A 13,775-nucleotide genomic window follows, 5' to 3' on the forward strand; every position below is an offset into this window, starting at 1 on the left:
CGAGAGCATACCTCAGTGGCAGGCACTTGTCTCCCATGCTCAAGGTCTAGCACTGCAAAAAAGGAAAAAGGACAGTAAGACTCCATTGTGAGACACCTGTCATAGCCCTGCTTCTGTGTAGCGTCTCTTACCTAGCTGTCCATGATTTTTCCTTCCCTGGTGATCGCCTGCATAGTCCAGTAGGTCCAAGCACACTTGAATATGGGGCTTTGAAAATGGTGCCAGTTGTTAATACAGTCCTTTTCCTCCCAGGGTGAAGGCTGCGCAGACTGAGTTAGGACAGCAAATCCTGGCTGATTTTGAAGAAGCATTTCCTTCCCAGGGTACCAAGGTACTGGTTTGCATTTGCCTCCAACCTTTGGACGTTATCACTATCCTCATACTCCTGTAGTGAGTGTGAGGTACATGAGTGGTAACTCACGTTGTGCCACTCCAGAAGTGTTGGCTGGCACAGGCCACTGGCTGCCAACTCAGACTAGCCTCTGTTTTAAGTATCCCGACGCAATGCTGATCGTTTATCTGTGTCCTTCCGGAGTCAGAAAGAGGACTTAGGCCAGGAATGTGATTTGGTTTGTAGAGTGTCTACCTACGCATGCTTGAGGCCTGGCTTTGATCACTAGCCCCACATAAATTGGGTGTGGTGGTGCTTGTTTGTAATCTAAGCCCTAGGAAGGGGGAGGCAAGAGAATCACAATTCCCAGTTCATCCGTGCCTATATAGTGAGTTTGAGGCCAGCCTGGGCTACATGAGACCCTCCTCTGGGGGGAAAAAAAGTACATTTGTTTGGTTCAATTTAATGTATGTCAAATCTTGTATCTAGTCTGCCCTATAAACTCACCCCCCCCCCCCAGCTGTGTTTAAAAAATCTTCAAACCACAGTGTTTTTTAGGATTGTTACATAACACTGGTTTTGGTTTGCTGAGAAGACAGCTGGGAGGTGTGTCGGGAGCTTATGCAACTCTGACACAGTCCAGAGACTCACTTTTAATGATGGGTCCTCTTTGAGATCTTCGAGCCTGTTAGTGTCTGCGTGGCCCACAGGCTTTCGCCTGGGAGCTGTTGGGTACGTGTCTCTCTCCTAGGCTTCCCTCCCCTGCCATCACTGTGCTCTTGTTAGTCCATGCCATTAGGTAACTGCTAGTAGCTCCATCCTTCACATCGCAGCAGATGTCATCTTAATGCTTTGCATGTGTCTCAGAGGACAGAGCCCACAGAAGCTTGTTTTCTCTGTTATTTGAGCTATTTCAAGAGGGAGCGTTGTTGAAGGCGAGGTGAAGCGGAGCACATGGCCAGCAGCATTCCTTGCTGGGCTTTGTGGGTGGAGATGGGGATATACGTTCACTTGTGAGCCAAGGGGCATTTCCTGCATCTGCTCTATAATTCAAAAATCTTAATCACTTTTCCTCTGCTGCGTTTTAGGAAGTAGGTGGGGATGGCAGCCTGGCTTGGATAGATTGCTGGTCTCTAGAGGACACAGCTCCTGACCTTAATGTCTCCGTGCTTTGTAGCTGCCTGCCAGGAATGTGATTATTTGTAAAGCACTTCACTTCGCAAACCTCATTTCTCTACTCACCCAGTGCAACTCAGGAAAGGCCAAGATTGAGATGCCGGTATTCCTGTTGACCCTATGAGGAGAATGCCTGGCTAATGGCTGCTCTTTCAAGCTAGCGGCTGGTTGTAAACCATTGTCTTCCTGTGCCCTCTGCCCCATCTCATTGCATGATGCTTCAGAAGGATGTGGGGGAAAGCTGTCTTTACTGTTCGCCCATCATCTAACCATGGTCTACTTTCTATCTTTTCTCCCAAGTCCCGGAGGGCATAAAGCGTTAAAAGGGTTTAACGACTGACTTCCTTTTCTGGCTATTAACTTAATGGAATGTTGTTAAGAGTTTTTTTTCCCCCTCCCTTTTTAAAAGGCTATTTTTCTAAAAGGCCTTATGTTATTAATCCTAATTTACAAATTGGAATAATTTTTTTTAAAGTATCGATTGGTGGGTATGCCTGCCACCCCAGCAGACTGAAGCAGAAGGATCATGAGTTAGCTTGGACTACATGGCAAGTTCTGATATCCTGTCTTAAAAAATTAATTGAGCTGGGCATGGTGGCACACACCTTTAATCTCAGCACTTGGGAGGCAGAGACAGGCAGATCTCTGTAAGTTTGAGGCCAGCCTGGTCTACAGAGTGAGTTCAGCACAACCAGGGGTATACAGAGAAACTCTGTCTTGAAAAACCAAAAACCAAACAAACAAATTTAGAAAGACAATAAATGTGAACTTTTTAAAAAAGAAAAAATTAATTAAAAATTTAAAATAAAGTATCTAAGTGTGATGGTTTGAATAAGAATGTCTCCCATAGTTTCTTGTGTTTGAATACTGGTCCCCGACTGGGAGAAGTGTTTTGAAGGGTTAGGTGTGCCACTTGGGGAGGGTCTTGTGGTTTCAAAAGCTAGCACCATTTTGGCACTCTCTCTTCCTCCTACTTTTAAATAAGGATGTAAAGTCTCAACAACTGTTCCACTGCCCACGTGCAGCCTGCCTTGCTCTGGAACCATGAGCCCTAATAAACTCTTCTATAAGTTGCCTTGGTTGTGGTGTCTCTTCACAGCAATAGCAAAGTAACTAGGATACCAAGATAATCTAGTAAATTTTTTGTAAATGAGAAAACTTAAACCTCTGACCCCATAAATTTTGGCCTCCATGACTTGTCAGTGAGCTCAAGCATTTTCATCCTGAAAGCCAGAGTTACACATTCAGTGAGTTCAAAGAACAGCAGAGTAGCCATTCAGAAAGGAGCAGGTCATTATAACAGTTTTGGCTCACCTGAGTAGCAGTTGAGATGTAAAGAATTGACAAAAACAGTGAGGAAAGCTTTGGAAGAACTTGTGCTCATCCTGATTCAAGTTCATTGCTTTTCAGGTTAAGTGATCTTTCCCACCAGGCTAGCTAGTGAACCAAGAGCTTCCAAAATTCTTTGTACTGTAGGGACGATGGTCAGCACATACATTCAGTGATGCACTAGCAGGTCAGTGAGATCCAGTTGGTTTGGCAGTAAACAAGGCCTTCTTAGCTAGTATATCCTTACAGTCCCTCCCCACGTCTCCTCTTCTGGTCACTGAGTCATTGTCAAAGTATTTCACCTTTGTCTGTGTGGACTGGCTCTCAGAGAAACAAGGTTTGGAACCTGGGTGTGGGTTTTTAAAACCACCACCCTCTTCGTCATAAACATACCTCGTTAAGATCAGGAATGACAGTTGGGCCTGGTAGGCATGCCTGTGATCCCAGCACTTGGAAGGCTGGAGGAGGAGGACCCTGAGCTTGAGGCCAGCCTGGGCTACATAGCAAGACCTTGTCTCTAAGCAGGAAGCCAGGCAGGTAACAGCACAAGCGAACAACAGAACAGGAGTACTAGGAAGGTTGGAGCAGGAAAAAGCAGTATATGTTAGCAACTTTTGAAGCCCTTCAATGGAATCTCTGTTGTCATTTTGGCTTTTTAGGTCTTTCTCAATTTTGATTTCTTGTGATCTTTGCTGGTACTGTTTTCATTAATATCTTGCTGTTAATTCCCAGGCTAGTTTTTAGGTAGGCTAGTGCAAGACTGGGGTAATGTTCCTTTCTCAAAGAACAGCTAACTCAAATATCCATGTCCTGCAGTAAGACAGGTGCCCAAGGAGAGGTGTAGTAGCAGGGAGAGACAAGTAGGAAGCAGCTGTTGTGGCCAGGAGATGGACAGGTACTTCTGTCACCTGAACAACTGTATGTTGTTTGTTTTACAGAGGCCAGGAGGACCCAGCAATGTCCTGAGAGATGCATGCCTGGTGGCTAATATTTTGGACTCCAGAATCAAACAAGAAATCATCAAAAAGTTTATTAAACAGCATTTATCAGAGTATCTAGTACTTTTTCAAGAAAACCAGGACGTAAGTATTGCCTGGATGAGGTCAGAAGAAACAGTGTCGTTTTACTGAAAAAGAAGCTGATGCTGCCTTGCTCCTGACCCCTGCTTTACTAGTCCAGTTAGCTGTGGATCGTGCTGTGCCCTGACTCACAGATCCCCAGGCCGACTTTTAGCTCAGTGGTTCTTCACCACCCTGAGTCACTCACCATCTGCAGAAGTTCCTAAAAGCCATAGATCTTCTCTGCCCAAGGAGTGTGCCTGGACATAGCACTTGGCACACAGGCCTAGGGAATGCATAGACCCTGATGCCCAACCATGGGTCCCCAGGTGGAGAAGCCCCAGTTCAAGGAAGTAAGCTGGCATAGATTCTTTTTAAGTGGGAGAAACTTTTTAAGTGAGAGAAACGGAGGCTGGCTGTCTCAGGTCCCAGCTTTTGCTTGCTGTTACTACTTCTGAGCACTGAGTGGTTTTGTTCCCTCCTTCATGAGGTCGCCTGGCTGGACAAAATTGACAGGCGTTATGCCTGGGTGAAACGCCAGCTTGTGGACTATGAGGAGAAGTATGGCCGGATGTTCCCACGGGAGTGGTGCATGACGGAGAGGATCTCAGTAGAATTTTGCCACGTGACGAGGTAAAGCTCAACAGCCCCCTGCTTCCAGTCCTGTCTTGAGGCAGTTCTCTCTGTCTCTGTCCTCCTTACCGCCCTCCTGAGTCTCCCCCAACCTTAGTTGTTTGGGAACTGAACCCAGAGCCTCATGCATACTAAGCAAGTGTGCGACCATTTGGTTATACCCCTATTCCAAATCTTCCTTAAAAACTGATAGAAAGTACCTTCAATTTGTACACTTGAAATACACTGTGAGACAAAGCCCCTTTTTATGTGATACTGATTTCATTTTTAAAAACTGGAATTTTAATATTTAGTTATGTCAGTTTTAAGTTCACGTCACAATTAGGTGGTCATTACAGAGATTCCCATGCACCCCTGTCGCTGCACACACACATATGCACACCTTACCCCCAAACGTCTCTTCCTCCCCCTCACTGAACCTACCTTAACGTGTTCACCAGACTCCATGGTTTCATTAAGGTTCACTGTTGGTGGCATACTTTGCTGTCATAGATCAGAGCTGCAGTATTTTTGATTTATTAATTTTCATGTGTATGGGCGTTTTGTCTACATGTGTGTCTGTGTCCCACATGCATGGCTGAGTACCCACAGAGGCCAGAAGAGGCCATAGGATCCCCTGGAATTACCAATGGTTGTGAGCTGCCATGTGGGTGCTGGGAATTGAACCCAGGTCCTTTCGAAGAGCATGCAGTGCTCTTAACTGCTGAACCAGCTCTTCAGTCTCTAGACACGATGTTTAATAAACAGTCAAATCAACTTCTTGAGAAGTTGCTTACTAAATTCTCTCAGCTTCAGTTTGGCACGCTTGCCAAGCAGGCCCGTGCAAAAAAAAGCATGCAGTGCACTGGGAGTCTACGAAAGCCAGCAAGTCTCCTGGGCATTGCTGCCTTCTATTGTCCCAGCTAGAGCAGCGCTGCTGCCAGGCCTCATTGTGGGGATTTTGGCAAACATCCTACAGACACAGCATTCTCACACACTTAGAGGCTCTTTGTTTGGCTCTGTTGTTTGTGTGGGAAGATGATGACAGCTTAGCGCTTACTCAGAACTCACCTGTCACTGTTACCAAAAGCCTGCACTTTGCAGCAGAGCACCTCAGGCAACACGGGCAGGAAGCAGCCAAGCATGGAGTGTCACCTTTCACTGGGCTTCCGATGGGCATTTCTAGGGTCCTTGATCTGGATGATGAGGTGTATACTAAGCTCTCTGGAAGACAAAGAGCTTTGTAATTCATGACTTGTGAAATTATATGAGACATATAAAATATATAGGAATAAGCTTCACCTCGTGTTATTAACAGTGACTGAAAATTTAAAGATACAGGCGAGATATTATGCTGCCTTTAATCCCAGCATTTGGGAGTCTGAAGCAGGCAGATCTCTGAGTTTGAACCCTGGTCTACAAATCCATTTCCAGGCCACCCAGGGCTATAGAGTAAGTCCCTGCCTCAAAACAGGCAAACAAACAAAACCACATAGAGATAAAAAGATAGTAATAACCATGTTATCCAATTAGCATCTGTAATTCTTGATGCGTTTTTACTGGGGGATGACTTCACCACAAATTCTTATTTATAGTGTGGATAGTCTCTCTGTAGTGTAGATTCACTCTCCAGGAATGATGGTAGAAAGAAACTGTTCATGAGTTTGAAAATAGCTTTTTTACAGTATATTCTTACAATTGTTTTATCATAAGTTACTGTTAATCTCTTACTCTGCCCAATTTATAAGTCAAACTTCTCCATAGATATATATGGAGAAAGCATAGCATGTGGACAGCTAGGTACTACCGTGGTTTCAAGAATCTGAGGAATGTTCTTAGATTCCCCTATGTCTCCTGAGGGAAGGAAGACTGTTATGTGTCTATTCCCTAGGCTTTAGACTAGTTAGTTGTAGACCTCAGAGTTGAAATGAGAGTTGTACATATTTTTCCTGTAGGAATGTAGGCTATTTCCTTTGACATATACTTAATATATATTTGGGGGGTGTGTGTGTGTGTGTGTGTGTGTGTGTGTGTGTGTGTGTGTGTATCCTGCATGTATTATGTGCTCCCATGTGCATGCTGGTGTCTGTGGAGGCCGGAAGAGGGAATCCACTCTCCTGGAACTGGAGACGCAGGTGGTTGTGAGACACCATGGGCGCCAGGGTTTCTGCAAGAACAGCAAGTACTTTTAACCATTGAGCCATCTCCCCAGCTCACTTTGCCACATCTTGAATGAAAGATGTTTGATTGTAGTGTTCTTTTTTTTTTTTTACTTTGAAGGGCAGAACTGTCCAAAATCATGCGAGCCAGAGCTAAGGAAATTGAGGTGAAATTGCTTCTTTTTGCGATTCAGAGGACAACTAACTTTGAGGGGTTTCTTGCAAAACGCTTCTCCGGTTGCACCCTGACAGACGGAGCCCTGGTAAGACCTTCCTGGGGCGCTGGTTCTGGGTCCCAGAGGATGGGGCGGCCGGGCTCCATTCACTGCTTCTCTGTAGAGTCTTCTTCTTTGCTCCCTGGTCTCAGCTTTCAGAGAACTAGAATGACAGGCACATGCCATCGCTTCCAGTTTATTTTTTTTCTCTTTTAACAAGGAAAATGGGCCAAATCAGTGGTTTCTAAAACTCGTAACAAAACTTGATGTGGAATCTACTTGACATTATTGTTTGTTTGCTTCTAACGTCCACCATATGTTCCACACTGAGCTAAGTTCATTTACCTGAAATCACCTACTTTGAGTCTTCCCTGTAGAAGGCCCTTGATATGCTCATTTGACTTCCAGAGGTCAAAAAGATAATGGCAAAAAACATAGCTACCCTGGTGGAAGAATAAAGATGGAGTCATGCCTGGAGCACCACTCCCCTGTGCACCCCTCACCTCCGCAACATTCAGGCTCCCAGTTTTCCAGTTCTAAGGTCCTGGCACTTGGGTAGGAGTCTCTTATTGCTAATATAAGACCTACCTTAGCATAGGGAGCTGGTCACTCAGCACTGAGCTGAAGAGGGATGCTATTTTAGGAGAGGACAGCAAAACCACTCAATAGGACCACTCTGTGGGGAGAACAAAAATTACTGGGAGACAAGCTGCAGGCTGTTTCATGGGGGTAGAGGCTAGTAGCCTCGCCGGGAGCCTGGGCTTTATAGGCTTCCTGAAGGCTTAAGGGCAGATTCCTCCCTTTTGGGAGATTTTTTCCTCCTGTCGTAGGTAGACTAGTGTCCCTGGGACAAGCCTACTAGGAGTACTCTGTGCCTGCTGCAATTAGGCCCGTTTATGGGTAGCAGATGTCCTTTTGCATATGGAGAATGGCCATTTAGGGAGGAACATAGAAATTGCAGTTCTGATGAACAAGGCCTTGAGCACCAGGGTTTCTGAGAAGAGCTGAAGTTAGGTTGTTTCCTCATGGCCATCTCCCTGGCTAAGCTCAGGTAGCCAGCCATTGTAGGTTTTGGCAGCTGTGCCGCCAAAAACTCCCTCTCAGTTGCCTCTGAGGCTGGGTGGTCATGAGTGGGCCTGGAGTGGGACTGCTGTCCCACTACTGTCCCCTAGTCCTGTCCCTCCTCCTTTGCTGCCTCAGAGAAGACTCTTTGAAAATTCTTTTTTGAATACTATTTTTTTTAAGGTCTCAGAATAAAATACAAAATGGATCCAGGTGTATCTTGATACTGTTTAATACATTTTATAGAAAGAGGTAGGCTCCTTGGAAAGCAGTCAGGGAACAGGCAGTAAAAGAGCCACATTGTCCAGACCCTGCCTTGCTGTTGGCTTCTTTTGCCACCCCAACATACACACACTCTCGCCAGCCTCCTTTTAAGCCCTGGTGACTTTGACTTCTAACTGTTAGCCTTAAGAATGGCCTGCCTTGTCTGTCCTAGTGCTCCAAGCCCCATCCCATCCCTTCAGCTCTTCCTGCAGGAAGGAAGCGGCCAGGGTGTTCGCCTCCTGCCTCAACTTCTGACCCTGCAGGAGGGATTGAAAAGAGTCTAAGGCGCACATGCCTGAAATTAAAAACAAATGTCTGTATGTGGTTTAACTGTATCCATATGCATCTTTAGTGACTTGATGATTAGATTGAAGGTGAGCAAATTCTGCCCAGCTTTCTGCTGAAAGCAGAGTAGATTGGGGTTAACTGCTTCTATGAATTTGAATTTGAATTTCTTTGTCTTTTTAAAAAATAAGAATCCCCTTCTATCCTGTAGATAGGGTCCATTTCCTCTTGGCTAGTGCATAGGTTGCCCTTCCAAACAGAGCTGTCATTAGCTTAGAGGTCATTTTAATGTAATATATACTTGCCCAGCTTAAAAAATAACATTATAAAGATAGAAACTTGCAGAAAGAAATTTCTTTTTTGTCTTGTTTTGAGTTTTGGATACACAGAGCCCTACAGCCCAGGCAGTCCTAGAATTTGGGATCCTCCTGCTTCTACCTCCTGGGTCTGGTGCTGCACGCATGCACCACTACACCCAGCTCGTACTGGTCAGCCCTGAAGTTCATACACAAGAGCGTTTAGTTAAAAAGCCTGCACAGCGCATCCCCCCACACCTCAACCTTCTGTCGGCTTAACGCCTGCCTTAGGAAGGCTGTCAGGTGAGGGGGAGCTCAGGGCTTCCCAGGTGAGGGACCTGTTTCCCTATCCACAGGGCACCAGGAGACTCAGAGTCATAGCAACTCCACTTGGAAGTATGACTTCAGACCTGCAGTTAAGTGAACTTAAGGCTCCTAACTAATTCAAATTTCCACTAGTTTTATGCATTTAATTTTTTGGTGCAGGATCTCAGGTAGCCCAGGCTTGCCTTGAGCTCACCATGTAGCTGTGTCTAGGCAGGGACTCTTCTACTGAGCTGTATCTCCATCTAGAGAGTTGTGTTGAAATGGTGTCATGTCCAGTCTGGCTTCAAATTCCTTAGCTGAAGAGATACTGCTGCCTCACTTTTCCAAAAAATCTGGGACTTCAAGTACTCACCAGCAGGCCTAGCTTAACTAATTTAATTGTTGTGGCTTCGGCCTGGTAAATTATCTTTTTCACTATTCCTTCTCCCCTTCCCTAAAATATCAGCAATGTTATTTGTTTGTTTTTAGACAGGGTCTCACTAAGTTGCCAGGCTGTCCTGGAACTCGCTGGATAGCACGGACTGGATTCTAATTGGAATCACTAACACACTGAGCATCCTAGATTGGCCTTGAACTTGAGATCCTGCTACCTTTGCCTCTAGAGCAGTGGTTCTCAACCTTCTTAATGCTTCAACCCTTTAATACAGTTATTCATGTTGTGATGATCCTAACCATAGAATTATTTTGCTGCTACTTCATAACTGTAATTTTGCTACTGTTGTGAATCATAAAGTAACTATCTCATATGCAGAATATCTGCTATTCAACCCCCAAAGGGGTCAAAACCCACAGGTTGAGAACCGGTAGTCTAGAGTGCTGTGGTTTTAGGCATGTGCCACTGTGCCTGACCGTATACCAGTAACTCTTAAAAAAACAAAAACCTAGAGCTTAGGAGCATAGGTTTCTAAACATATATACATATGTGGCATTTATATATATATAAATAATCACACGTATCTAAAAACCTCCACACATATATAAATGATATACAGCAGGTCAAGAAGAGGATGCAGGGGATGTAGTCTGAGATGCTTGTCTGGTTGTTTGAATGCACTGTTTCTCAGCAGCTCTCTGCAAAACCCATTGTCTTACCAATGATTATCTTAAGCTAATACAGCCATCGCAAGGCTTTCTTCATGTACAGAACCCACTGTCTGACTACAAAATAGCACCCGAGTGTTTTGGACAATAATTTAGTAGTTTAAATGTATAAACAGAATTATCTTACAGCTCATAGCAGATACCTCAGGGGGTTTTGATTTCTGTGTTTAAGTTCATGTTTGGTTTTGTTTGTAATACCTCTGGATGATACCCTGGCACTTGGCAGCCGTTCACGCTGTTGTCCAACTTTAGCCTTCTCCTGGTTTTAGGAATTGTAACAGCTTACTCTCCTGTTAGATGCTAAAAGGTCACAAATATATTTGGAAACCCCCTTTCCACTGTCTCCAGGATCCGTTTCTTGTCTTATCCCAGCACCAACCAAACCCTTTTGTCCTTCTTACCATTCGGCTTCCTTTCTGCTGAAACTCCCAGCACCTAAGCATACAAGACACATCTGTTTGTGTATGTGTTGTATGTGTGAGTGTCCTTATGTGTGAGTGTGCTGGTGTGTGTTTACTTACATGTGGAGGCCAGAGGAGGGTGTCAGATCTCTTTCTTAGCCTTATTCCCTTGTGAAAGGGTCGCTCACTGTTGCTCACTAGGCTAGCCAGCAAGCTCCTGTCTGTACCCTGAGCATCAGGGTTATAGGCACAGCAGCTGTGCCCAGCTCTGTAAACATCCATACAGGATATGCACGTGTCAGGAATATGTAACCCATGTTTGGTAAATGAGCAAGGCTTCCTAGAAGAAGGAGCCTCTCAATTGAAGACTAAAGGATGAGTGAGAGTTTTAGCCAGATTAGAATTGGGATAAGGGCACCTAGTCTACATAGTGAGTTCTAGGACGGCCAGGGCTATGTGGAGCGACTCTGCCCTGCAAATTAATGAATTGATAGTTGGAGTAGGGTGGGCAGTGCACAGTCTAGAAAGTGGAGGAGAAGTATGGAGACATGCAGGTGAGAGTGTGGTCCCTGAGCCTCCATGCTCGTCACGGGACAGATCCAGCAAGCCAAATGTTAGGAAGACCTGGATAAAGTAGGTTGCCAGGAAGGCTCATGCTCAGAAAATAACGCCTTTCTCGTGTCTTAATAGAAAAAGCTGGAGTCCCCACCACCATCTACCAACCCCTTCCTGGAAGACGAGACAACACCAGAGACGGACGAGCTGGCACTGGAGAAAGGAGAGTTAGAGCAAGTAAGGCTGCTGGTGTTATAGTGTGTAACCGCCTTGTGCCTCTTCCTGAAAGTGGCCTGGCTCACATCACAGATGGTCTTTGGCCAGGACCACATTCAGAGATCACGGTGGCACTGGGTTTCACAGGAGGCCTTCTGTGAGGGCGCCGTCAGATAACAAAGGGCAGTTTTCCCGCCCCAGTCTATTGCAGAAGAGCCTCCCCTCAGCATTTAGCACCGCATGTTTGCCTCGTCAGCGTGTGAGGCAGAGCTCTGCCTTGTTCAGTGTCTTCTCGGGCTGTCAGGCAGCTTCCTTCCTCTCATCCAATGCCATGCCGATGCGAGATCCTGTGAGGTTAGCCATGCCATGGGCTGGGAAGGGCCTCCACACAGAGCAAGCCAACTTGGAAGCCGCTGGGGAGGCCTTGGAAACATCAGGGTGACCAGCAGCGTCTTTGGAGTTCCTTTCCGGGGCACGCTAGCACTTTTAATTTCCTTTAGCAGTCTGTCCAGCTGGAAATTCCCTCTCCCTTCTGCTTGCAGGACAGGGGCTTTGTCTCTTTGCACTTTTATGACAAGAGAGGTTAGAGCAGTAAGCCAGCCGTTTCCTTTCTGGATTAGTGCTCTTTGTTTTTAATTTTCTACACTTGGCTGCCAGAGGATTATTTGGTGGCATTGTTTCTTTCCAGACACCAGCCAAAGGGAGGTGGCTGGGAGGCCAGCTTGAAGAAACACAGCCACACACTGTGCAGCTAGCTCTGCTTTCTAAGTGGCAAGTTTGGGTAAATTCTGACAGGAGTCAGACGGCAGAATTCCTACAGGCTGTTAAATGTGTCTGTTCCATTGATTAAGTAATTGTAATAACACAGATACCTCATATTTAAGGCACTTTATAATTTCAAAATCTTTACACGCTTTCTTTAATTTCGCTTTCACAGTGCCTCCCTCTGGTTTTACAGGTGATGAAAGTACAGCTCGGAGAGGCTGAACAGCTTGCACAGGGTTACGAGTTTGGAAGTGGAGGGTCCAGACCAGCAGCCAGATCTAACAGATGGAAGATAGAATTCCTAGCCATCCCCCACCCCCAACACACACTTCATGTCTTATTAAAAAGTGAAGGCCGTAGAAATGAAGTTTATGGGCAAAAGTAAACGGGCAGAGCTGAAGGGTTACTGTGAGTCTGTCCCCGAAAACTGGGACTAGCTACAGCTAGCTTAATGCCACGGTATTGCTGGGTAGCACAGAAAAGGGGGTATTGCTTCTGACTCCAGTGCAGTTCTCAGTGTGGGAGCAAGGACTCGGGTTAGAGGGGCCTCTTTTTTTTTTTTTTTTTTGTAAATTACTCCTAGCTGGGCCCCCTGCTCAGTAGATGCATGCCTTGTGCAATCAAGCTTTGTATGGGCCCTTTCTATCTCCCATGCCATGGTTAGAGCCATGCAGTCGGAACACTCAGGTGCTGCTAGCTGGTTAGCTCTGGGGGTTGTTACATGGAATTAACAGAGTCCCTTTGTTACCTTTGCATGGTTTTGCTGCCTAAAATATGACTTTGTTTTTGTCTTCAAACTTTTTCCTTTTCACGAGAGCTAAAAGTGATTATTGTAAGATCAAGACCTCAGGTTCTAAGGACAATAAACATGGTCCTGGACAAGCAGGTGAGGAAAGCAGAGCTCTGAGTGAGGAAAATGTTTGACCTGTGTCTGCCACTCACAGCTACTGGCCTCAGACAGGTTTTAGAGTCTCTCAACCTGCCTGCCTTCTGTGACTTTCACATTGTATTCTTTGATGGCCCAGCAGACATGGAGCTTTGAGAGAGAAAGAGACGGAGGCCCCTGGAGCCAGAGCATCTTCATTCTAAGTCACTTTGTGTGTGGACTTCCAGGCCAAGCTTGTATTGAACCTGAAGTTGACAATGTGTTAAAAGAAACACAAAACATCAAAATTCCCGATCTAGACGACGTCCTCATAATTCAAGGCTGCTCTTCAGTAGTAGCGCTCACACGGTGACCAGTGCTCCCACATGTCACTCCGACCTGTGGCTGGCTAGATGGAGTCTTGGACGCTTTCCCAGCAGCCAGTCGGTTCTGGAGTTTCGTGTACTGAAAGAACAGGAGCTCTTGGGGTACAGGGAAGAGACTCCACAGCATTAGTAGGGAGCCAGCTCAAGTAGGGGGAAGCCCCTGTCTGTTTTCCTGGATTCCTTGAGCTTTCTTCCCGCTGCTGCCTGTAGGCAGTTGGCCCCAAGGGCTCCCTGCTACAGTCTGTGTCTACCTTTGAGGAAAGGAGTGTGAATCTGAAAAGCAGTGCTCACTTCAGGAGAGGACCTGAGTGCTGAGTTGCCAAGATATTCCCAGTGATAAAAAACCAACATCTGCAAAGGGACCAAGGGCAC

General features: G+C 45.8%; 1 protein-coding gene across 1 annotated transcript; it reads left to right on the plus strand.

Annotated features, from left to right (window-relative positions):
* Positions 1 to 252: 252 nt before the first annotated feature.
* On the plus strand, positions 253 to 11,408 carry LOC129683198 (vacuolar protein sorting-associated protein 53 homolog; the record flags this gene model as incomplete). The annotated part of the gene is made up of 5 exons (XM_055615835.1): positions 253 to 331; positions 3,775 to 3,918; positions 4,385 to 4,527; positions 6,787 to 6,928; positions 11,307 to 11,408. Coding segments are annotated over 5 exons (610 nt in total), but the record flags the coding sequence as incomplete, so codon positions are not given.
* Positions 11,409 to 13,775: the final 2,367 nt, after the last annotated feature.

Source organism: Psammomys obesus, unplaced genomic scaffold (genome assembly GCF_907164565.1).
Source record: "Psammomys obesus unplaced genomic scaffold, mPsaObe1.curated_primary_1811, whole genome shotgun sequence".
Taxonomy (NCBI): domain Eukaryota; kingdom Metazoa; phylum Chordata; class Mammalia; order Rodentia; family Muridae; genus Psammomys; species Psammomys obesus.